The 26,489-nt window shown below is 44.0% G+C and overlaps 2 protein-coding genes across 3 annotated transcripts in view; one reads left to right on the top strand and one right to left on the bottom strand.

Annotated features, from left to right (window-relative positions):
* Positions 1-18,368, bottom strand: part of Chd1l (chromodomain helicase DNA binding protein 1 like) — a 48,051-nt gene extending 29,683 nt beyond the window's left edge. For both annotated transcript variants that reach the window (XR_007977456.1, XM_052179664.1), the window contains exons 1-6: positions 18,260-18,368; positions 9,952-10,064; positions 8,955-9,061; positions 8,313-8,427; positions 7,309-7,340; positions 3,324-3,405 (exon numbers count right to left, since the gene is read on the bottom strand). Coding sequence is in view for 1 of the 2 variants with exons in the window: in XM_052179664.1 (XP_052035624.1) it covers positions 3,324-3,405; positions 7,309-7,340; positions 8,313-8,427; positions 8,955-9,061; positions 9,952-10,064; positions 18,260-18,368 (558 nt within the window). In the remaining variant the exon portion in view is untranslated. The remainder of the gene's footprint in view (positions 1-3,323; positions 3,406-7,308; positions 7,341-8,312; positions 8,428-8,954; positions 9,062-9,951; positions 10,065-18,259) is intronic.
* An 8-nt stretch (positions 18,369-18,376) lies between these two features.
* The window catches only part of Fmo5 (flavin containing dimethylaniline monoxygenase 5), a 46,303-nt gene continuing 38,190 nt past the window's right edge, over positions 18,377-26,489 (top strand). Inside the window, exon 1 of the mRNA XM_052179666.1 lies at positions 18,377-18,469. The gene's annotated coding sequence lies outside the window, so the exon portion shown is untranslated. The remainder of the gene's footprint in view (positions 18,470-26,489) is intronic.

The following is a 26,489-nucleotide window of genomic DNA, read 5'->3' as shown; positions in this document are numbered from 1 at the left end:
TAAGGATGCAAGTTACAGCACTTCCTGCACAAATGTTACAGGCTACAGCACACATTATTGTTACTCAAGAGTTCAATTATGGGTTGCGCCCTACTTGGGGGACCTCACCGAGACAAGTGAGACATGTACGTATGAGCACAGAGACATGGAAAGGAAAAGGTGACACATCAGACCCTCCACTACAGGTAAGCAGCAAGATCAGTACAAAAACAATGGCTTTTATAATCCCTAATGGCATCAAGACTTCTGGATGCTTCTAGACTCTGCACCACATGCCATTCCCTAACAGTCAGGAACAAACCAGAAAGCCAAAAATAAAAAATTCCTTATCAGTAATTAAATACTAGTAATCAGTGATAAGATTAAAAGTGAAGGGAAACAGTAACATCAGAGTATCCCTCCCTTGGGACACCTACTCCCGGGAGGTTTTTTTCACACTTCCTCAGTAGATTGGTTTGCTTTGCTCAAAAAGAGAAAGAAAAAGATTAACAAGAGATATCAGATCAAGGTTGGTCAACCCGAGCTGACTTAAAAGAGCTATCAAAATTAATGTAACAAGATAGAAAGCCATGTATGTATGTTATTTTAAATGTCAAAATACAGTGGGCACTATACAGAAATTCACACATACACATATGCACATACAAGATACACTGAAGTGTTAATGTGGGACTGGGTCACGGCATCTTACCCTTTCCTTATCTTTCTAGATTTTGGCTCTGGAGGTGGGGGTCATAAGAGAACACACTGCTTTTGCAGTAAGAAAAGGTGACGCGACATGACCAATTAAAGCTTACTACAGAAGTCTTGGCAACCTCACTATCATCTGCCCCCATTCTGCTTACTGGACAAGGTTTTGAAGCCCTTCGACTATCAGGACTGAGGTTTCTTTTTTTAAGCAGAGAAACCAGAATTCACAAGGGGTATCTCAGTGAAGAGTGGAGAAGATCAGAAGAGGCAGGCTCACACAGGTAACGCTGGTCACTGCACTGAGCTTCCCCTAGGACATGAGTGAAAAGTTTGATTCAAAGGTAGAGTCCTTTTTTGCATCAAAACTTACAGCTGGGAAATAAAATCAGAAACAATATGCCTTTATAGTACTTCACGAGGTTTGTGTATAAAGTGGTTTATAAGTATATTCCTTATTAAATATTAAATATTTTTCCACATAATGGCAACTTTGGTTGGTAAATGTACTTTAAGTATGACATATAACTTCTGGCACTAACTCTGTTTTTACATTTAGATTACTTCTGACTTTCATAAACAAAGTGAAAACAGTATTAAAATAGACAGATATGAAAACAGACAGAATTCTCCTTTCCCACCTTTCAGTCCAACAAATAAATGGTTTTGTTTGTTTGTCTTTTTGCTCTTTTTTTTTTTTTTTTTTTTTTTTAAGACAGGGTCTGACTATGTAACCTGACTATCCTGGAACTCACTCTGTAGAACAGGCTGGCCCCAAACTAAGAGATCTGCCTGCCCCTCCTCCCAAGTGCCATCATGTGCCACCTAAACAATCCTATTTTCTTTTCAACCATCCCATGATCTGTAATCCAAATCTAACCTAAAACGACCTAAATGGAGCACTGACAGTCAGCAGTTTTCTCACGCCATCCTCTGAGCCTGAGTTTCCCAAAGAGTAGCAAGTGCAGGCTCCTTCTGAAGCCGCAGCAAAACTGATCTGCCTATGTCAAATCCACAAGCCCCAGGTCCCTTACAGCGCCTGTCTCCTCTCACTGTACGTCAGGAAACTGGCACAGGAGTTTATGAAGCATTCTCTTACTAGGCTAGAGACCTGGACTAGGGCAACTGCTATCTCTCAGTGTCCTCACGCCTCATCATGGCGGGCACTATTAGGAGGTGTCCCTCCAAGAGGTAATTAGGCCATAGCAGCTCCTTTTGAATGGGATCAAGGTCCTTTTAAAAGAATCATTAAGCTAGCTTTCTCTTCTCTCTTGTGCCCTTCTGCCATATGAGAACACAGTACAATGTCCCCAACACCTTGATCTGACTTTCCAGCCTTCAGAACTATGAGATAAATAAATGTCTGTCCGTTCCGACCCAGCCCATGGTATTGTATTAAAGCAACACAACAGACAGACATGGGGACCCCTTGGGAAGGGACACTGTTAAGGGTCCCTAAACGGAAGGCAACGGTGCCAGAGAGCACGAGGATGCCCCGTGAGGGGGCAACAATCTTCACAGAACATATCTGCTTTCAAACATCCAAAATGTCAACTTCTAGGCCAGTAACTATAGAACACAGATCAAAGGCTTTCTTTCAAACGCCTCTCTGGATAGGATTTATTACAGGATGGGACCAAACTTCATCACCACCAAAACGTGGAGTCTCATGAATGAACAAGCCTTTCAACTAGGAGAAAGACAGTCCGTTTTTCACAGGCAAATCATCCCTGTGTTTCCAGAACAGCATGGGAGGCCAAGAGAAGATGAGAGCACTGCGTCTACTTTATAACAAAGACTGCAGAGGCTGTCTCTGTTCTACAGGCTAAGGGAGAATATGGAACTGGTCTCCATTTGGCCTTCTGAGGCCTTGAAAGGTACAGTGGGAAAGAGGCACAGTGTGCCCAAGATATCTGCTAAGTAAACAGATTTATATTTGAGGTCATTTCTAGAAACCAAGATGATCAAAGAGAGGTGAAATGCTTCCAAAAGTATAATGCACTTTCCTGGAGTGGGGTCATGTTTGATAACCAGATTTTAATAAACATTGCCTTACAAAAGATAAAAGGAAAGACATTATATATTCTGTCTGCACCCCACACCCTCACCCCCAAATGATCAATTAGTCCTGCAGTGATCTGACTGAAAGAAAAAGTTTCAATTAAGTCTACACTGTTCAGGTCTGACTATTTTCCAAAGGCCTACTGCACAGCGCCCTTCCATCACCCTCCTGAGCACTGCAGTCACGGGTATACATCTGGGTAACGTTCGTTAGGGAGAGGGGCAAGGAGGCAGGGCTCCAGAGTACTGTCAGGGCTGTGACATCACCATGCATGACACTGCACTGGCGGGTAGATGTCATTATACATTTTTCCCAACCAAGCAGCATCTACAATATCAAAAGTGAGTCTGTGACCTTCAGATTCTAAGTGAAAATCTCAAAACTGTTCCAGCATTTGCAACAAATTCACGGCTCTGACCGGGGATGTTGGTAATGGGGAAGATATGAATGGAGGGGGGTGGAGGGGTCTCTGCATCTGCTGCTCAACTCTGTTGTAAAACTAAAACCACTCTTTAAAAGATTATCTTAAACAGCAGGCACTCAGATGAAAACCAAGGCCACCCTGTGAATTTACCTCTGAAAGTGTCCTGTGCAGCAGGGAGCTCTGGTTTTTCAATCTGTGAGCTTCATCCACAGCAAGAACACTCCAAGAGAAGCTGTGAGAGAAAATCCACTTTCAGCTTTGCGTAACTCAGACCCATCTCACAATTGCTACAGAACTCCGGCTATTGTTAGAAAGACTAGCACAAGCCTGGCCTTGGAATCGCATCCGAGTCACCTCCGCACCGACTGGACAATGGCTGCCGCCCTGCACGAGGGGGGACATGCAAGGAGCGGCCCCCAAGACAGAGAAGATGGCAGGAGGGAAGGAGCCAAAGCCAGAGAGAGAAGAAACATTTACAGCCAAGTGCAAGGTCCTCAACTTATAGTTCAGTGTGTTTAGTCCAAAAGACCACAGTGAACAGAGAGGATGGGGCCAACAGGGCGATGAAGGCTTTGAAAGGTTAGGCGATCTGGTCAGGCTCACCAGAGCACAACCGAGAGTCAGAACCAGGCACAACAGAGATGACCCTAATGTCTCCTCCTTCGTTGACTCTGAGGTCCTCAGTGACGACCGCAAGGTGTGATTTGCTGTATGTACGTAGCTAGAACAATTTAATCAGTGAGTTCCAGTCAAAATAGCACATGCACATACAACATGCATGTATACCTTTCTATACTGCATGTCTCTTGCTACACAGCTCCAACAGGCCTCAAATTTGCAATCCTCCTGCCTCAGCCTCCCAAGTGCTGAGGTCACAGACATAGATTAATTCACTACTACTCTTTGGCTATAAAAGCACATTTTGATAAATACTTTTGGAAATCTGTTGCAGTCTTCCCCAAAGATGGTAAATATATATATTCATGAGTATGTTCTAGAATATACTAGTTAAAACTGCAAAAGTTGAAAATAAATATGTATTAATAGGTGATCAAGCATATGACTATATGAAAAGGCATATATGGCCACTGTAATACAAATGTTAGCTAGGTGTGGTGGAACACATCTGTAACCCTAGCACTTGTGAAGTAAGTATACAAGGATACCACAACTGTGAGGCTAGCCTTAGCTACACAGTAAGGCCAGCCAGGACTACATGCAAAACAATCTCAAAAAAAAAAAAAAAAAACAATTAAAAGCCAATCAAACAAGACATGAATATTGAATGTCCTTGAAAATTGCAAAAAAAACAAAAACAAAAAACAAATACAAACAAGGTAAAATGTAAAACATTAAGAGTGTTAATTTTGCTTTTAAGAATCACACAATATGCAAATGTTAATTTTGCATTACAGAATATCACATTACATTTTAAACTTTTAGATGTATTTATCTGGGGGATGGCACACGTGTGCCATGCTGTGAGTGGTCTGAGGACACTTTGCAGGAGCTGATTCTTTTCTTTCCCATGTGGGTTCTGGGGTAGAGCTCAGATCCTCAGGTTTGGCCTGCATAGGAAGAGTCTATAGCAAACACAGACAGACACGGGGACGGAATGAAAACTCCACAACAACAGATGGGGAAGGAACGCAGAGGCCTGTGTCCTTCATCTCATTCATCTCTGCAGAGGAAGGAACGACTAGGGACCCAGGGAGAGCACGAGAGCCCAGGAGCAGGGTACACTCAAGACCGACAAAGTGTGAACGTGTCCACAGTTGGACAGTGGCCATGAGAGAAGTGTATCACTGCCCACAGGACAGTGTCGCCACAAACAAGTGGCCTAGTTCCCTTTTTATATATGCAAATATCAAAAAATGCTTATTGAATGAAACAAGGCTACAGGGTGGTGAATGTGGCCGCGTTAGGAGAGAGACAGTCAAATGACCATCACAGGGTTCTCCAGAGGTTCCTGGAGAGGAGAGAAAGTGCAGGGAGCCCCAGCACCCAGAACAGTAAAGCCTAATTCTCTTGATTCAAGGACTGTGTAGGTCTGTAAAGACTCCAAGCTGCTAATGCTGCTACCATGCGCATCTTTAATGTCCACAATGCATCTCTGTAGTACAGACACTACAGTTCCCGCCATTTCCAGTATGTACAACACAGCAATGGGAAAAGTAATCTTAGCTAACGCTAAAAGAATACTTCTATGCTGTGGGAGTCAATATTATAAATGTCCCTCATTTATTACGTTCTTAAGCCCTCCTATCAATGTGCTAAGAGCAGATAATCTGAGACAGCAAGACAGTGCTTCTCCTGAGAAATGCCAACCCTGGTGCAACTGCATCGGTAAAATGGGGTTGACAGCCGAGCACTGTCGTTGAAGCCCTGCCTCGACATTTATTAACATTAGCTGTAAAAACAGCTAAGCTTGGTTGCCAACTTGACACCTCCAAGAAGGGAGAATGTCAATTGAGCCATTGCCCCCATCAGATTGGCCTGTGGCCACATCTGTGATGCATTTCTTAATTGCTAATTGATATCGGAAGGCCCAGCCCACTGTGGGGGGTGCCAACACTAGGCCTGCTATATAAAAAAGCTAAGTGAGGAAACCAGGAAGAACTGGCCGTAAGTAAGCACAGTTCCTTCAGTATCTCTGCTTCAAGCTCTGCCTTGCTTTCCCTCTATGATGATCGGTAGACTGTACGATGAAATAAGCCCTTCCCCCTCCAGGTTGCCTTGCATCACGTGCTCATCACAGCAACAACAACCAAAGCAGGACCTTAGCCTCTGCGGGTTACCTAGGCTTCGTCTTTGTCACCTGCGAGGGGTTTTATGAGTTCTTAAATTTGTTGTGTGTGTGCATGTGTACTCAGAAGCAGGGGTGTGGTGGTTTGAATGCGTACGGCTCCCATAGACTCAAGTGTTTGAATGTCCCGCCATCGAGAGTGGCACTTCTAGGAGGTGTGGCCTTTTTTGAGTAGGTGTGGCCTTGGAGAAAGTGAGGTCATACATATGTTCAAGTTCCTCTCAGTGTGGGATCCAGTCTCCTGCTGCCGTTAGATCAAGATGTAGACCTCTCGGCTCCGCCAGCACCATGTCTGCCTGCACGCTGCCATGTTCCCTGTCATGATGAGAATGGACTGAACCTCTGAAACTATACTGCAGCCCCAATTAAATGTTTTCTTTTATAAGAGTTGTCACGGTCATGGTGTCTGTTCACAGCAACAGCAACCCTAAGACAGACAGGAGATGGGGAAGGGATATATGTGTGAGAGAATAGATATGGCCCCCACAGACTCATGTGTATGAATGTTTGTGGGGGAGTGGGGGTAGGGCTATGTGCAAGCAAATACATACCATGGTACACCTATGAAGGTCTAATACTCAACCTTTATAGCCTAGTTTACTGTCCTTTAAGATTTCACATTTATTGCCTGTTTTTTAATTACATGTATGTGTCCATGAGAACAGGTGCCTGCCGTGGCCCAGAGCATCAGCTTCCCCTGCACCTAGAGTTAAAGGCACGTAAGGCTCTTGATGTGCAAGCCTGGTGGCCTAAGCTGGGTCTCTGCAACCCAAGTAAAAAGCAGCTGTGGTCCCAACACACCTACAGCAAAACAGAGGAGAATGAGACAGGAACTCACGGCTCAGCTAGTTTGCAGTGTGCCTCACAGGGGCAGAAGAAGAGACTGCCACAAACCAGTGGAAGATAGAGTATCAGTTCGCACACAGGCAAGCACAGGCCCAGACACACGTGGGGGAGAGGGGGAGGCCAGCAGGCAGAGAGACCACTCAGAAAACAAAGAAGGGGTGGGGCACAGAGGGTTCATGAGCAGCACACTTGCCGAGCATGGGCAAATCCCTGGCTTCAATCTCTAGGACTCCCCTCCAAGAAAAACTCTATTAAAATAGGCAAAGGGGAAAAGAGAGAGAAGCATACTTTCCTCTCGTGGAAAAGATAGAATGCTCACTTAAATATAAGAAAACATTAAAGAGAAGCCATAACATCTATGTTAGCCATCAAGACTTCAAAATAAGACAAACTCGGGAGAGGGCAGAATTCCAAAGAATGAAGGAGACATGTGACTTTCACGGTTCATGCGACAGTTTCTGGGGCGGGGCACAACCTACTCACGATTTTAGAAATGAGGCATCTTTCAAGCAAATCTGAAAAAGTAAGAAAGACAAGTTTAAAAAAGGCTGGTGCTGAGAAATTCCAGACCTGACCAACTACTTTCCTGTCTTGGGCGGGGCCTCTCTCCAATCACAACAGTTCTGCCTTTCCTTCCCTGGTGAGCCTCAGAGCTCTGCGAGTCCTTTCTAAGTCAAACAAAAGGGCGTCTGGCGAAGGGGAAGATCTCACTTACAAGGACCAAGTCTTTATCCAACAAGAACTAGCAATGAGACTGTAGCTTATGTGCTGGCTGGCTCTGCGTCAATGGCACACAAGCCAGTCACCCGAAGGAGAGAACCTTAGTTGAGAAAGCGCCCCACCAGAGTGGCCTGTGGCCAAGTCTGAGAAGGGTTTTATTGACTGACATTGATATGGGTGCCTAGCGCACTGTTTGTGGGGCCACCCCTGGTCTGGGAGTCCTGGGTTCTGTAAGAAAGCAAGCTGAGCAAGGCACGAGAAGGAGGCTAGTGAGGAGCACTACCCCACGGCCTCTGCATCAGCTCCTGCCTTGACTTCCTGGCCCGACCCCCCCAGTGAGGGACTTGAAGTATTACTTGAAGTATAAGATGAAATAAACCCTTCACTCCCCGTGTTGCCTTTGGTATTGCTGTCATCAGAGCATGAGAGACCGTAACTAACATACTAAGTGTGCCCCACTCCTGTGCTCCAGTTACCAAGCACGAGCCCCTTTCCCTAGCTGCTTCCGTTCATCTGAAAAGAGGCAGTTCAAGCCCCTCCTCCGAAACCACTCCCCATGAAGCAGCAGGGATGACAACGAAGGAAACTAACCAGCACAAAGCCCCATGATCCTTCATTTCTACAGTCACAAAGTCCCTCTGTGAATGTGGTGAAGGGTCAGGTCCCTCCCCCCAGATCCCCTAAAGCTCTGTTTAAATGCAATTACCGTGGTTTTAACCACATCTTTGGCCCAGGTTAGGAGTTCTTGCAGAGAAGCAGATAGTTACCTCATAGGTCGTCAGCAGCACATGAAAACCTGACTCCTGTCTTAAGTCCTGCTGAAGGCAGGCTCTCTCTTCCTTGTCACCTGTGTATGTCACACAGGAAAGACCTGGAGCAAATCTGGAGCAAAGAAAAGAGGCGGACAGGGCAAATGTTAGAGTGCCCCAGGGAACGGTGTGGGTTGCCAAGCAAACCACGCTTGATGAGACAGTGCAGACCCTGAGAGGCCTGCACCCAGAGAGTGCTGAGGCCTCCAAACCGTGCCTCCAGCATGGCTAAGCCTCAGGTAAGGCCCTGGTGTAAATGTTTAGGCATTAGAGTTAGGTCTAAAGGCATTGTGTTGGCTTTTAAAAGGAAGCCTTTCTCACATTAATCATTCCCTACATCAATATAAAAAGTATGGTCTTTCTTCAGTACAATATGCTTTTAAAAATGAATACTGACCTTTAAATTGCCAAACAGAAGTGATAAGACCTGGACCCTCCTATCCTGGATCCCCAGTGTCTACCTACCTTGCTTCAATTCAGACCTTTCTAGAATAAGCTTATTAACTGTATAAGACACTATCATTTTATCATATTTGATCACACCTGCCAGACTATCTTAAACAAGGCAAAGAATAAAAGTTCATCTAATTTACTCTGTACCTCTCCATCTCTTCTTTCCAGTTGCTCAAAACAGACAAGGGACAAAGAATCAGAAACGGCCCTTCATCGTTCAGCCTCCCCACCAAGTAAACGAGGAAAGCGATGGTCTAGAACAGAGGAAAAAAATCAGTTCTGATCACATTTCCTCATGAAAAATAACCACGAAGTCCTCACAACCACTGGAACATATGCACTTGAGTATGTGTGCACACACACACGCACACACACACACATACACACACACACGCATACACACACACACACAGGCACACACACACATACATACACACACACACACACAGGCACACACACACACATACATATACACACACACACACACACACCTCTTCTCAAAGGACTGATAAGACTGACTGTCAGGATTGTGAAATGCTATCACCATGGCATTTGCTTGTGTATCCTGACTACCCTGACGTTAATATTCTATAGATTGGGACCTCCCCCTCCCATGTGATTAACTCACATGGTATGATGTAACTGATCTGTCCATCAACCCAAACCCACAAATGACATGTCAACCCAAGGCAGTCTTGCTCACCGTCCTGGCTGAGTATCAATCCTCCGCCTGCCTAACATTGTCCTAACAACCAGACTCTCCAGGTCTCTACGCCTTACGTTGCTTCCTTTAACGCCATTAGTTAGCTAGTGAAGTTAGACAGGTAAATTATTTTTTTATAGAGAAAAGCCCTGGATCGGGGCCATTAGCTGCTCTAATTAAAGCATGCCTTCTCCCAAATGTTAAAAATCAAAAAACAAAACAACAATGCCCGCTCCAAAACAAAACAAAAACCCAGATTGAACAAGGGCAATGGTACAATTTTAAAAACTCAAACTAGAAAAGCCACCTCTAAGGTCCCAATCCTTTAACATGCTACTTTCCGTATTTTATACACTGGTAAGAAACCCGCTGCTGCAGTGAGCACGCAAAGATGACGTCAGCTGTGTGGAGGTGAGCTGTGCTCATTGCACACCAGCATACCTGGCAAGTCTTCCCCAGGCCCATCTCATCCCCCAGGATGCAGCCATTCTGGCTATGGAAGCAGTGCACGAGCCAATTGACCCCCTCCAGCTGGTAAGAACGTAGACGAATCCCTAGAAATAAAAACAAACAAACAAACAAAAAACCCAGGAGCAGTCTGAAGAGCAGAAATTCCAGCAAGCTTCAGGTTCTACGACGGCCTCACCTCCCACGCTCCCAATCTGGCCAGCCACAGAATTCCCCTCCCGGATACATTTCATGCAGACTTGGTCACCATCTGTCACTCACTCATTCAAACTCCTAAAGCATATTGTCTTTGTCACCTAATCCACCTGACAGGGAGTCTACAGAGACTCACAACCCTACTACTCAGTCCTGGAAACCAGCATCACTAAAGCAGCTGATGGACAAGCAGCACACGGCCGGGCGTGCTAAGGAGAGATGCAGACCGGACGACTTCACACCACGCTTCAGCGTGGAACAGTGCGTCGTCATGAACATTATGTGACAGACAGAGCCTGGATGTGAAATGCCCCCACTAGCTCATTGACCTCAACACTTGGGCCCCAGCAAGAGACACAATTTGGGTGGGTGGTGGGAGCTTTAGGGGGTAGGGCTTAGCTGGAGAAAATGGAGGAAGGCACTAGAGAGCAGACCTTGAGGCTACAGCCTGGCCCCACCTTTCACCCAAGCCCAACTGTGCCACAATACCACAAGGTGCCGTCTCTGGGACCTGCTCCAACTACCAAGCATCCTGCAGTGGACTTTTTCTCCACATCATAAGTCTGAATAAATTTCCTTCCGTAAATTACTTTCATCAGATATTTGTCACTGAAAATTGGTACCAAGAAATGGAGTCACTGCTGTGGTCAATCTGGCCTTGTGGTTTATAGAAACTGGTTTGCAAGAGGGAGGTTAAGAGCCTAGAGCTGGACCAGAACAGAAATACTTCCCGTCACATAATAATCAAAACACCAAATGTTCTAAACAAAGAAAGAATATTAAAGGCAGTAAGAGAAAAAGGCCAAGTAACATATAAAGGAAGACCTATCAGAATCACAGCAGACTTTTCACCTGAGACTATGAAGGCTAGAAGGTCCTGGGCAGATCTCATGCAGACTCTAAGAGAACACAAATGCCAACCAAAACTACTATATCCAGCAAAACTCTCAATCACCATAGATGGAGAAACTAAGATATTTCACGACAAAACAAAGTTCACCCAATATCTATCCACAAACCCAGCCCTAAAAAGGATAATAGGAGGACAACACCAATACAAGGAGAGAAACTTCACCCTGAAAAAAGCAAGATAGTAACCTTTCATCAAACCCAAAAGAAGTTAAGCAATCAAATTTAAAAAATAACGTCAAAAATGATAGGAAGTAACAATCACTATTCCTTAATATCTCTTAACATCAATGGACTCAATGCCCCAATAAAAAGACACAGACTAACTGACTGGATACGTAAACAGGACCCTACATTTTGCTGCTTACAGGAAACACACCTCAGGGTCAAAGACAAACACTACCTTAGAGTAAAAGGCTGGAAGACAATTTTACAAGCAAATGGTCTCAGGAAACAAGCTGGAGTAGCCATTTTAATATCAGATAAAATTGACTTTCAACCCAAAGTCATCAAAAGAGACTCTGAGGGACACTTCTTGCTGGTCAAAGGAAAAATACAACAAGAAGAACTCTCAATCCTGAACATCTATGCTCCAAATGCAAGGGCACCCTCTTTCATAAAAGAAACTTTATTAAAACTCAAAGCACACATTGCACCTAACACAATAATTGTGGGTGACTTCAACACTGCACTTTCCTCAATGGACCGATCAGGAAAACAGAAACTAAACAAGGACACAATGAAACTAATTGAAGCTTTGGACCAATTAGATTTAACTGATATATATAGAACATTCTATCCTAAAACAAAAGAATATACCTTTTTTTCAGCACCTCATGGTACCTTCTCCAAAATCGACCATATAATTGGTCACAAGACAGACCTCAACAAATATAAGAAGATAGAACTAATCCCATGCCTCCTATCTGATCACTATGGAATAAAAGTGGTCTTCAATAGCAACAGAAACAACAGAAAACCCACATACACGTGGAAATTGAACAATACTCTACTCAATGACACCTTGGTCAAGGAAGAAATAAAGAAAGAAATTAAAGACTTTTTAGAACACAATGAAAATGAAAACACAACATACCCAAATCTATGGGACACAATGAAAGCAGTGCTAAGAGGAAAACTCATAGCCCTGAGTGCCTCCAAAAAGAAAATGGAGAGAGCATACATTACCAACTTAATGACACACCTGAAAGCCCTAGAACAAAAAGAAGCTATTTCACCCAGGAGGAGTAGAAGGCAGGAAATCATCAAACTCAGGGCCGAAATCAATCAAGTAGAAACAAAGAGAACCATACAAAAAATCAACAAAACCAGGAGCTGGTTCTTTGAGAAAATCAACAAGATAGATAAACCCTTAGCCAGACTGACCAAAGGGCACAGAGAAAGTATCCAAATTAACAAACTTAGAAATGAAAAGGGAGACATAACAACGGAAACTGAGGAAATCCAAAAAATCATCAGATCCTACTACAAGAACCTGTACTCAACACAACTGGAGAATCTGGAGGAAATGGACAATTTCCTTGACAGATACCAAATACCAAAATTAAATCAGGACCAACTAGACCATCTAAACAGTCCCATAAAGCCTAAAGAAATAGAAGGAGTCATAGAAAGTCTTCCAACCAAAAAAAGCACAGGACCAGATGGTTTCAGTGCAGAATTCTACCAGACCTTCAAAGAAGAGTTAACACCAATACTCTTCAAACTATTCCACAAAATAGAAACAGAAGGAACACTACCCAATTCCTTCTACGAAGCCACAATTACGCTGATACCAAAGCCACACAAAGATCCAACAAAGAAAGAGAACTTCAGACCAATTTCCCTTATGAACATCGATGCAAAAATACTCAATAAAATTCTTGCCAACCGAATCCAAGAACACATCAAAACGATCATCCACCATGATCAAGTAGGCTTTATCCCGGGAATGCAGGGTTGGTTCAATATACGGAAATCCATCAATACAATCCACTACATAAACAAACTCAAAGAACAAAACCACATGGTCATTTCATTGGATGCTGAAAAAGCATTTGACAAAATTCAGCATCCTTTCATGCTTAAAGTCTTGGAGAGAACAGGAATTCAAGGCCCATATCTAAACATAGTAAAAGCAATATACAGCAAACCGGTAGCCAGCATCAAACTAAACGGAGAGAAACTTGAAGCAATCCCACTGAAATCAGGGACCAGACAAGGCTGCCCCCTTTCTCCTTATCTTTTCAATATTGTACTTGAGGTACTAGCTCGGGCAATTCGACAACATAAGGAGGTCAAAGGGATACAAATTGGAAAGGAGGAAGTCAAACTATCATTATTTGCAGACGACATGATCGTCTACCTAAGTGACCCAAAGAACTCCACTAGAGAGCTCCTACAGCTGATAAACAACTTCAGCAAAGTGGCAGGTTACAAAATCAACTCAAGCAAATCAGTGGCCTTCCTATACTCAAAGGATAAGCAGGCTGAGAAAGAAATTAGGGAAATGACCCCCTTCACAATAGCCACAAACAGTATAAAGTATCTTGGGGTGACTCTTACCAAACATGCGAAAGATCTGTATGACAAGAACTTCAAGACTCTGAAGAAGGAAATGGAAGAAGACCTCAAAAAATGGGAAAACCTCCCATGCTCATGGATCGGTAGAATCAATATAGTTAAAATGGCCATTTTGCCTAAAGCACTATACAGATTCAATGCAATACCCATCAAAATCCCAACTCAATTCTTCACAGAGTTAGAAAGAGCAATTATCAAATTCATCTGGAACAACAAAAAACCCAGGATAGCTAAAACTATTCTCAGCAACAAAAGAAAATCTGGGGGAATCAGTATCCCTGACCTCAAGCAATACTACAGAGCAATAGTGTTAAAAACTGCATGGTATTGGTACAGTGACAGGCAGGAGGATCAATGGAACAGGATTGAAGATCCAGAAATGAACCCACACACCTATGGCCACTTGATCCTCGACAAAGAGGCTGAAAACATCCAATGGAAAAAAGATAGCCTTTTCAACAAATGGTGCTGGTTCAACTGGAGGTCAGCATGCAGAAGAATGCGAATTGATCCATCCTTGTCTCCTTGTACTAAGCTCAAATCCAAATGGATCAAGGACCTCCACATAAAGCCAGACACTCTGAAGCTAATAGAAAAGAAACTGGGGAAGACCCTTGAGGACATCGGTACAGGGAGAAAGTTTCTGAACAGAACACCAATAGCGTATGCTCTAAGAGCAAGAATTGACAAATGGGACCTCATAAGGTTACAGAGTTTCTGTAAGGCAAAGGACACCATCAAGAGGACAGATCGGCAGCCAACAAATTGGGAAAAGATCTTCACCAATCCTACATCAGATAGAGGGCTAATATCCAATATATATAAAGAACTCAAGAAGTTAGACTCCAGAAAACCGAACAACCCTATTAAAAAATGGGGTACAGAGTTAAACAAAGAATTCTCACCTGAAGAACTTCGGATGGCGGAGAAGCATCTTAAAAAATGCTCAACTTCATTAGTCATTAGGGAAATGCAAATCAAAACAACCCTAAGATTTCATCTTACACCAGTCAGAATGGCTAAGATTAAAAATTCAGGAGACAGCAGGTGTTGGAGAGGGTGCGGAGAAAGAGGAACACTCCTCCACTGCTGGTGGGGTTGCAAATTGGTACAACCACTCTGGAAAGCAGTCTGGCGGTTCCTCCGAAAACTGGGCACCTCACTTCCAGAAGATCCTGCTATACCACTCCTGGGCATATACCCAGAGGATTCCCCACCATGTAATAAGGATGCATGCTCTACTATGTTCATAGCAGCCCTATTTATAATTGCCAGATGCTGGAAAGAACCCAGGTATCCCTCAACAGAAGAGTGGATACAAAAAATGTGGTATATCTACACAACGGAGTACTATTCAGCCATTAGAAACAATGAATTCATGAAATTCTTAGGCAAATGGATGGAGCTAGAGAACATCATACTAAGTGAGGTAACCCAGACTCAAAAGGTGAATCATGGTATGCACTCACTAATAAGTGGTTATTAACCTAGAAAACTGGAATACCCAAAACATAATCCACACATCAAATGAGATACAAGAAGAAAGCAGGAGTGGTCCCTGGTTCTGGAAAGACTCAGTGAAACAGTATTTGGCAAAACCAGAACGGGGAACTGGGAAGGGGTGGGAGGGAGGACAGGGGAAGAGAAGGGGGCTTACGGGACTTTCGGGGAGTGGGGGGGGCTAGAAAAGGGGAAATCATTTGAAATGTAAATAAATTATATCGAATAAAAAAAAAAAAAAAAAAAAAAAAAAAAAAAAAGAGCCTAGAGCTGTAGGCTAAAGATGCCCCAGTATCCTGTAAGCTGGATGCTTCTGGGCATTTAGAAAACCAGAAGACCAACAGGGATTCAGGAGTACGGATCAGGGAATGGATGCTTCAGGGGCAGAAGACTCAACCTGGTGCACGCTGGTAAATTATCCCAGTTTTGTTCTGCCAGGGTCCTGAGGCTGAATTCAAAAGTAATGGTTTAAAATTTAACAGAAGGAATTTCAACACAACTCAGCATTTAGACTGTGGCATGGACTCTACTTGCTACGTTTAGTCAGATTTACAGTGGGAATCCAGAGATGCGAGGTGCAGAAATATGAAAAAACATAGTTTGGCAAAGGAGACTGAGTGAGCAAATTTAAAATCATAGCTAAGATAGAAGAAGGTAAACCTGTGGAAGCCTCCAGGATCAAAGACTAAAAGACCATTTGAAAAACTTTCATTTTAAGACACCTACCCTTCAGTCCATTAAAAGACTTAAAACCTCTTTCAAAAGAGAAGGTATCATTACTTTTTACAAATAATGTGTTTTGGTAAGTCCGACCCACCAGCCTCTGGATACTAGAAAAGTCAAGGAAATGTGTTTCCCAAACAGGACCACAGGCCTGCTGAGCCCAACAGTGCTGAGTATGCGCTGTCTTCTGCGCTGTGGAACAGGCACGGACCTGAAGGCCAGCAGAACCCAAACTCAGGGCATTAGGTCTGTCCATGGAAGCACCCACTGAGCCATCTTACACTGCCCAAATTCTTACACTGGACACCAAAAACAGGCAAAGAAAAACTTACATAAAATCTGATAAATTTGACCAAACTAATTGTTTTGCAAACTCATAAATGTAAGAGAAAGTCCTACTGGAATATAAAAAGTCTTTTTTATATTTATTAAATTTATTTATTATTTTATATTTTATATGTTTGGCTTTGCTTTGCTTGGTTCTCCTAATCGTGCTGGTCGTGTCCTACAGTGGTTTGAAGGTGAATATCCCCATTTGCTTTATCTCTTTTTTTTTTCACCCAATTTTTAATTTGAATTTTTTTCACTTCATTTTTGAGTTCTTTTTATATTCCAGAGGTCCTGAGTTCAAATCCCAGCAACCACATGGTGGCTCATAACCATCTGTAATGGGATCTGATGCCCTCTTCTGGTGTGTCTGATGACAACTACAGTGTACTCACATAAACAAAATAAATAAATAAAAAGAAAGAAAAGAAAGAATCGCTCTGGAAATAACCCTAACATTTTCTCTAAATATGCAAGCAGCCCCTGACCCAAGAGCTCCCTCATAGTTGTCTGGGGGAGATGAAGACATATCTTCACATAAAACCATCACACAAAGGTTTTCAACACTGGAGGAAGAAAGGTGAAAGGGAAAAAAAAAAGCTAAAAGCAGAGCTGAAGAGATGGCTCAGCAGTTAAGAGCACTGGCTGGTTATCCAGAGGTCCTGAGTTCAAATCCCAGCAACCACATGGTGGCTCACAACCACCAGTAATGGGATCTGATTCCATCTCCTGGTATGCATGAAAACAGAGCACCCACATACATAAAATAAACTAATAAATTAAAAAAAAAAAAAAACTAAAACCAATTCACATCAATGTCAGTGACTAGATGGTAACCAGCCTGTGGTGAATCCATAAGGAAAACCAAGGGGAGATCAGGAAAAGTCAACCTCCAGAGATCACACACGGTGTGACAGGAGTTATATATCACAAGACTCATGCAGGTCACTTTTCAAAATGACAAAATTACAGAAATGGAGAAGACTGGACTGGGGGTGCAGCTTAATGACAGAGTGCTTGCCCACCTGGGCCAAGCCACAGGTTCAATCCCCAGCACTAGAGAAAAAGAAAAACAGAGGGAGGGAATGTGGGAAGGAGGGAAGGAGGGAAGGAGGGAAGGAGGGAAGGAGGGAAGGAGGGAGGGAGAGAGGGACGGAGGGAGGGGAGGAGGGAGGGAGGGAGAAAAAAACTTGGAAAAAGAGCAAAAAGGAGAGAAAACAATGGTTGCAAAGGATCAAGTAAATGGTGGTAAGGAAATTAGTATAGCTATCACCAGGCAACAGGAGGGGCTTACAGCAGTGGAAATGTTCTCCATCGTGGCTGTGAAGACAGATGTCAACTCCTGACATCTTATTTTGCAAGTTGGTATCACTGGGAGAAACTGCACATTTTGTTGCCTTTCCAAACCCTCACCTTTTGGTGGTACTTGGCACAAGTGAGTCAAGTGCTTCCTTATACTTTCAAAAGCACTTATCCTCTAGTTAAGAAACTGGGTCCTGGGGCCGGTATTTATTTTGTTTATCTCGACAGCAATAAATAACGACCACGTGGTGACAACTGGTGAGCCATTATGACATTCCGTTAAACCAGCACTACATTCCCATCAGACACGTAAGGAAAGGAGTCTAGGAGTGTTCAACAGAGAGAGCGGTGGACAGAGAGAGCGGTGGCTCCAGGTCCATTGGGGTCTGCACGCCTTGGGGGTCTCCACATCTGCAACCTATAAACTAGAGGTCTCCACATCTGGAGCCTACACACCTGGGGTCCACACATGGGACTCGTAGTGGAAAGTGGACTAAACACGAAAGCACACGCGGTAAAGGACACGACAATCTTTGCCGGGCAACGCTTCCAGCGCAGCTTTGAGAGTTCATTAGGGAGCCGCAACAAGTGAGTGCGCATGCCCAGTCGGCGGGGACCCGGAGACTGGAAGGAGCTAGAGTGGCCGGAAAGCGGCTGGCTCCCCGGCTGCCCCCGCGTAGGCCTGCGCTGCCGCGCGCCTTCCCGGCTCCCGCCCGCCCCCGGGCCTCTCCTGCCGGCTCACCAGTCAAGCCCCACTGCTGTAAGTCCTGTTCCTGCACCCGCGTCCGCACCGGCTCCGGCCCGTGCTCGGCCGGCAGCGCCTTCAGGAAGCGCGGCAGGCTACCCGCCATCCCGAGAGGCCCCGCGCCTTCGCTCCCGCGCGCACGCACTACAGCGCGCCGCCGCCAGAGGGCGCAGCTCCCGCGCGTTCCCGCGCTCGAGAAGCACGCAGGTGCGGAAGACTGGTCTAAGTGTGCTGGCGACTGGGACTTAGAGGCTGCCTTTGCTTAAAGCAAGACTCCTAACTGGGGTTCTGTGAATAGCAAGCGGCAGCCTCAAAGCTTGGCAAGCGCCCCTCTTAAAATTTCTTATCTGTCTCCTTTAAACTTTGGGTCAGATTCCTGAGCTGCTTTCCATGTTTTCATTTAAGATAGGCCTAAAAACTGGTACTACGGGGTCGATAAGTCCTATATTTATCTAACCTTTTTCCTCATTTATGACTGAAAACACCAAAAGATAATTAACTTTATTTCTTAAGATACGTTAGTGGCAAGACGCATTCAAAGAAAAGACCCTGGTGGTACATTCCTGTAATCTCAGCACTCGGGAGGCTGAGGCAGGAGAATTTGTGTGTCTAGCCGGAAGGTGTCAATAAATAATAAAGATCAAAGCTCAATTATCGGAATGCTTGCCTCGAATGTACCAAGCCCTCAGGTTGATCCGGTTGATCCCTAGTGCAGTGTAAGTTGGTGTGAGGGTGAGCACCTGTAATCCTAGCCCTGGGAAGGTGGCAGTAGGAGGACTGGAAGCTCCAGGTCATCCTCAGCTACACAAGTTTGAAGCCAGCCTAGGTGCGTTTGAAGCTTGTCTTAAAACTAAAGTGTGAGAGAGCTTCCCCCCTCCAAGATTCCAAGAATAGCCATTCATACAGAACATCTATATGTAATAAAAACTAATGGCCTCATTGTCCTATGAAAGACCAAGGCTGGCACCACTATGCAGAAGTAGTCCCTAATGTCTAAGGAACTTTACCCATCCCATTGTACAGACTTCTCCAGGAACACACAGAACCAGACCCTAGGTGCTCTTCAACCAGATCAAGAGGGGAAGAGTCAGATACACCAAGGTCACTGCATCCCTCTGGGATCAAGTCACCACTAGTATTACATCGATTACATCGGGGTTAAAGATTAACTCAAAACAAAGAAACAGTTCTCAGTGGATACAATACAAAGTACCAGTGGGCTCTTACAAGAACATGGTGTGTTATCTGTTTCTCACCAGTGGAACTGAGCACACTTGGCCCCCACCCCATCTTCCCAATAGAGCTGTACTGAATACATTCCTTTCTTCACTGTTAGTTTTTCCATTTGATTTTGGGGGGAGGGGCAAATGACTGCACCTAGTTTATTGAGAGTCTCCCAAATCAGAACTCTGGCAGCACCTCTGGCCATACTCTTGAATCCCCAAGTCACCAAAAGCACTCTCCCAGGGCATGGCTTTGAGTGTCAGTGAAATTTAACCGACGGTCACTTGCTAGATTTCCCCTGTGCTGGAGAAATAGAATTCAGTTAACAATCCAGGCCGACAGTGCTGAAGCTGCCACCTGAGGCACTCCGGTTCTCCAGACGCGCTCACCACTCTCAGATGACAGGGTCCTTGTCTTCACTTAAGTACAGAAAACAGTTTCAGGAAACATCTGCATGAAGCAAAACTTGAGGGTTTTTTTTTTTTTTTTTTAAGAACGTGGATGAGAGAAGAGTATCAATTTAAGGTTAAGATACTTTGGCCTTAAGCATGATTTAATTAGTCATTTGAGGTAGCTCCCAGGAGCTGGCTCAGAGGATTAGAAGGCTTGTTGCTCATGCCCGAAGACCTAAGTTACATCCCTGGAACCACATGGTAGGAGGAGAGAATTGACTCTCTCGGGGTTATGACACTCACTCACACACACATTGTGTCTCACTTTCTTCCCCTCCATCTAATAATAAATAAAATTAAAATTCAAAAGAAAGTGGTTGATGTGAGCAAAAGCAATCAGCATGGTGTCGTGGTGGAGCTGCCCTGGTCTGTAGGCCTCAGCGTGGCGTGGTGGAGCTGCCCTGGTCTGTAGGCCTCAGCGTGGCGTGGTGGAGCTGCCCTGGTCTGTAGGCCTCAGCGTGGCGTGGTGGAGCTGCCCTGGTCTGTAGGCCTCAGCGTGGCGTGGTGGAGCTGCCCTGGTCTGTAGGCCTCAGCGTGGCGTGGTGGAGCTGCCCTGGTCTGTAGGCCTCAGCGTGGCGTGGTGGAGCTGCCCTGGTCTGTAGGCCTCAGCGCGGTGTGGTGGAGCTGCCCTGGTCTGTAGGCCTCAGCGTGGTGCAATGCTGTCAACCACTTGCCCCTTGTTCAACAGCATTCCTATTTTTTTCTAACTTAAGGTAACCCAGAGATAAGAATATAGCTTTAAATGAAGAGGACTGCTGATACACTGAATCTGGCGTTTAAACCACAGCTAAGAAAAAAAAAAAAAACAGTAGCTGGGAAACTCTAGGTCTGCGCATGAGGTAACATGGAAGTTTTACTCTGGATCATATATGAAATGAATCTGTAGAGGGTGAGGTGGAAGCAGAGAGACGGTTCGGAGGCTGTCACAAAAGCACGGGCAGGAGATGGTTTATGGTCGGTGTGATGCCAGGGAGCCAGGATAGGTAGACACACCGAGCAGTCGGAGTCTCCTGTAGAGAAATGGAATGAAGGAGCCTTGCTTTTGGAAGTCAGCCTGCACACACGGTAGAAAAAGCCACATAAAGGAAAGACAGGATGAGAGATTGGGAGACTGTCAAGCATCCCCATGTGTCCTGGAAGTGCACAAAGACAGAGGGCCTCCCGTTGACTATTGGTGAGAACACAGATTAGCACAATCACGAAAATGGTGACTTTCTCATACATGTAGAACTAGAACAGTAACACAGTGGAGCAGCCCCCTACTGTGTATATATATAAAGAATGGATGATCTGTTTAGAGCGCTGTCTGCACCTCCGTGCTTACTGCAGCTGATTTTCTCACAATAGCCAAAATGTAGAATTGATGGACACCATGCGGGAGGGACTGCAGTGGGCAAGTGGAGAGTCTCAGCCCCCCAACCCCGGGAGGGGAGGGGAGAGGGGAGGGGAGAGGAGGGAAGGGGCAGAGTTCGTCTCTGGATTGCCTCTAGCTGCTGCTGTCTTCTCATGTTTGTCATTGCTGTATTCCCCTGCATCTAGCATGGTGTGAATGCTGTGGAGAGACCCTCACTGCCCGTAGTCTGCTGTGACTGCTTCATGAGAGACAGCCCACTCAATTGGGCGATTTTCCTATAGCTCCATATGAAGAGCAACTTTCACGAAGTAGTAGTGTTTAAATGAACTAATGGTTTTACAGAATTCCTGAGTTGATTTGAATAGTTTTAGGAAGTTAGAGTCATTGGTAGAAAGTTTAAGGAGATGGTTTATGTGGTTTTTCCAGAAAGATATAACAAAATTAAGAATACAGTGTGCCCCGTCCCTTGTAGAAAAGTGAGGGTTGCATAGGTGAGCACAGGGAGCTCTCATGGGTACAAGCATGCTGTTGTACTAGGAAGGGATAAACAGGCTCGGGACAAGCCAAAGATCAAAGAAAACATTCACTCTAGGTTGGCTCTGAGGCCCTGGAGCCTGTGACCTAGGGACATGGTCACAGGTTTTGGTGTGTGCCATGAAAAGATGGGGTAATGGACAAAGAATAAATCATTCTATAATGAGTATAAGAATAAAGAATATATTATTAGTCGGTTTTGCTAAACAACCCTTCAAAAATAAGACATAAGATCGATGGTGAGCTGTTTCTTATTAAATACAAATTGTCATCAGCTAAGCATAGGGAAAACTTGCTACTATCGACTGACTTGCTTAAACTTTGATAATCAATGACAAAAGAATTGCTTGGGGTTACGATGAACTTGTAGAGAGAAAGGTGGGAGATGTTGACTTAAGTATGAGTTTCAAAAGAATCATAATAATCCTTCATGATTTCCTTTTGTGTGATGATTTTAACCTGCTCTTGAAGAGTCTGCTCTTATGGTGATTGTTTTTAGAGACTGTAACTTGCGGCTATGAGGTCATCTTTTTTCTTACATGGAGAATTTTTTGTCTTAGATGGTATAAAAGGTCTAAGAGAAAAATTAAAGTTGTTGAAGCCTGCCTGTTGAAGCTTGCCCCATCCACCGAACAGGTTATGTGTATATATGTAAAATGGTTGGAGCTTTGCTCCATCTGCCTGATGTGTGAGTGTGTGTGTGTGTGTGTGTGTGTGTATACATACATATTGTAATACATGTGCATACATGTCTAACATACAAATATAGATATGTGTACACATACATACATACACTATATATAGGTATATATAGTGGTATATATATATAGGTATATATAGTGTATGTATGTATGTGGTCTTTTGAAACAAGAGTCTTGCTGTGTAACGTAAGCTGGCTTTGAACTCATGATCTCACTTCCTCAGCTTTCTGACTGCCAGGATTGAGGGCATGTGCCACCACACACATGACAGACTATCATTTAGTCATTAAAAGGAATGAAATTCTGTGTTTTACAAAATGTATGAGCCCAGAAGGCTCATGTTAAATAAAATAAATTCAGCCCAGAAAGATAAATACTGAATATTCTCAGTTAAATCAGATACCAAAAGTCTTGGTGTCATAGATATAGAGGGTAGAAAAGTGGATTCTAGAGTGTCTTAGTTACTTTTCTGATGCTATGATAAAACAGTAAGACCAAGGCAGCGTACAGAGGAAGGCTTTATTTGAGATTCTGCTTCCAAAGGGATAACAATCCCTCACCGTTCCACAGCGCTCCCAGCTTAAACTGAAAGCACAGAGAGTGAGCCATCAAACTAGAAATGTGAGTCTAAGTTCTCAAAGTCTTCTCCAGTGACTTGCTTCCTGCAGCAAGGCCACTCCTCCTAAGCCTCCCCAAACAGCGCTGCCAGCTGGAGCCTGTAGGGGACATCCTGGTCCAACCAGCATGTAGAGAGGTGATAGAGCAGGGATGGAGGCAGGGCAGGTAGATGGACGGGGTGCCGGTGCGTAGGAAGAACAGTCTTTAATGTTCTGAAGACTTCAAATGGAGCAGTAGAAATAATGAGTGCTTGAGGTGCTGGAGATGCAAGCTTCTACCATTAGACATTGTACGCATGATTGAAATGTCTCAACATATTGGTTATGTTTGCATTATGGTTACTAAACAGTGCCTGCCCCAGAGTAGGTACCCGAATGTTTGAGTCAGGTGCCTGGAAGCAGTTTCACATTTAAGACCTGTGTTTGTTAAAACTATGACACACATGGAAGATATTTCCTGAATGGGCAAGTCACAGCACAGAAAGCTTAAAAAATATGATTGTGATTCTCATGAGTTGGCCTTAACTGGCAGATAAAGCGAGTCGGGTTATACAATCATATTCATTTCAATACTTCCTCAGATAAAGGCAAGCATCTGGCAACAGCAACTCAGTAAGATTAGAGGTCATTAAATTACCCCTTTGATGACCACAGCATTTGCAGTTCCTACCCAAACAAGCATGATTAGGCACAGGCCACCTGAAGGTTATGTTTGCTCTCTGTGTCCTTGCTCTGTGGGGTAACTGTAGCTCACTGGCAGCATCCAGTGAGGCAGGCACAGAGAAAATTTTGTACAGAGCTTTACTCTTGGACTGAAGATAATGTCAGTGCTCTACAGTGAATGAAAGAGACTTCAGTTTTCCATCTCAAAAAAGGAAAAACTACATTCTAACTTAAACGTGATTATACATTTTTAGCATTTAATATATAATGTATTTTGGTGATGTTTGGTTGGTTGGTTGGCTGGGGGGGGGTGTTTGTTTTGTGGTTGCTATTGTTTTTATTTTGTTTTTTGTTTTGTTTTGTTTTTTGGGTTTGGGCACAGCTGGGAAACAAGGTCTCTCTACATAGTTCTGGTTGTCCTGGAATTCACTCTATAAACCAGGTCAGTCTCAAACTCACAGAGATCCATCTACCTCTGCCTCCTGAGAGCTGGGATTAAAGGCATGCCCCACCACATCCAGCTGACATATACTATATTTTAATAGGCTATCTTTTATTTATCCTATGATAGTTTCACATTTGTAAGCAATGCATCTTAACCACATCCCCACCCATACACCAAGACATCCCCCTCTCTACTTCCTGCCCATTCTCTTCCTCCTTCTTTTTGGAATCCATTGAGTCTAATTAGTGTTTCCTGATGGAATGCAGCGATCCTGTTGGCTTCATCTCCTGCTGGCCTTTTGCAGTGAGCACATGAGTGCAATGGCCGTACCATAGCCAAAAGACAGCATTTCACAGCACCCTTACCTGTTAGATAGTCAGAAGGCAGTTTAACAATGTGACCATTTAGCAGGGCGACAGTTTCTTAGATTTCCCACAGGGGTCTATTTGATGTCCCAAACCACAGACTTTTGACCAAGTGTGAATTCCCTCCTGAAAAGCAGGCCTCAAATCCAATCAAAAAAAAAAAAAATCAATTGGTTACCCTAGCAACCTTAATACTGCTATTGCATCAGTGACCAAATCTTGTCTTTTGTAGAAAACAGAACTTAATACATTAAAAACCCAGTCGCTTCAGAGAATCCTTCCTCTTTAGTAAGGGCGCTGCTTTGGGATGGCATCAAGGAAATGTTTGAGGACATAGCTTGGACGTCGTAGGCAGCCCTGAACTGCGACCTACCCTCAGGGCATTTGTCTAGTTTCTTTTTCCTTTAATGCCGTTGACTAGCCCTTCAGATTACTTCTATACGATTTCACACTCTGTTCTTTTGATGAGCAGTAAGTGGTCCATGCAGTCCACTTTACTAGCCTCTGAAAAGTCTAAGTTTGTTGACTTTGGAATTTGGCTTTTCTGGCATATTTCCACATAAAGAGCAGGTTATCTAAATAATGAGATTTGATGAAGGCAAAAATGGTCCCCAAATGTCCTTGGGCATTTGTTTTTCTAACCAAGACCACAACCCTAAGGGTTCTTCTGCCCTTCTTTTTCTTTTTCCTAATCAGCAGGAACCCTGAAATGTCCTAAGCCTTTATTCCATAGAGCCTGAATCTTAGGTTTGAAAAACAAACACACCTGGTTCATATGTGCCTATGTTCCTAAGACACAGCTAAAATGTGGAGCCCAGGAAGCTCCCATCTTCACCCCCAAAACTGTCTAGAAATAATGTGTACTATAATCTTTATAATCAGATAGTTTCAGTAATTGGAAAAGGCTTCAAAAGCCTGTGGGACATATTCATCTAAATGAGAAGAAATAATGTTACATATCAGGTGAACATTTGTTTCACAAGAAACTAAAAGTGAATTTGAATGTCCCAAGGGCATTGTGAAGGATGCAAAGACTTTAGGTGAGAATCACACAGTGTCTGAATTTCATCAGTGAAGACAGTGAAATCAGAAGTTAAACCTCATTGTTGAGGTTCAGTGGGAATCTCATTAGCTGTGGGGAAGGGATGTCCATAGAGATAGTAGTTTCCCTATTTTTATAGCCTATAGGTTTGGACTCTGAAGATACACACACACAAGCACTAATACTGTCATGGATAGTCATATTTGGCACATTACTTACCTTCAAGTGTCCACTTTCTTCTCTGTAATATGGTGAGCCCTCACTAATGTGACTTTGATGACTTTACGTGTTTTCCAGTGCAAAGAGCCCATGGATTTGTTTTTTGTAATGTGAATGGATGGATATGTTGTATATAGGGAGCAGAGGAATGAAATGAGGAAATAAAGTCTTGAATCAGGGTGTGCTGTTGACATAGGCACAGTCATGTCAAGGACCTCTAACTTCAGACCCATGGGAAAACAGCAAAGCCTTCCCTGGGCTAGACTCAGGGAAACTGAAAACTCTTCCCTTCTGGTCCCTGTGTGGATGTTAACTGTGCCTGCAGAAAATGTCCACAGGAGCTTTCTCCCTCTGAATATTTATAACCTAACGGCTGCTCCTGCACAGAAACTGCTCCCACAAGACTAACTAGATACACCTGTCTCCTTGATCCAACTGTGTATCAAAAGTCCCGCCTCCTTGCACTAGGCAGGCAGTAACCTCTCTATTTAACTCTATATAACAAACTTGGTGAGCTTCTGGGATACTGCAGTTTCACCATGAGAGAGCCCAGTCCACTCAAACCTGCTTTTCTGTGTACATTTGTCTGTTGTTTCCTCATTCCTTCATCG

This window comes from Apodemus sylvaticus, chromosome 4, assembly GCF_947179515.1.
Source record: "Apodemus sylvaticus chromosome 4, mApoSyl1.1, whole genome shotgun sequence".
NCBI lineage: Eukaryota > Metazoa > Chordata > Mammalia > Rodentia > Muridae > Apodemus > Apodemus sylvaticus.
The sequence above is the reverse complement of the archived record's forward strand: the minus strand, read 5'-3'. Positions and strand labels throughout refer to the sequence as shown.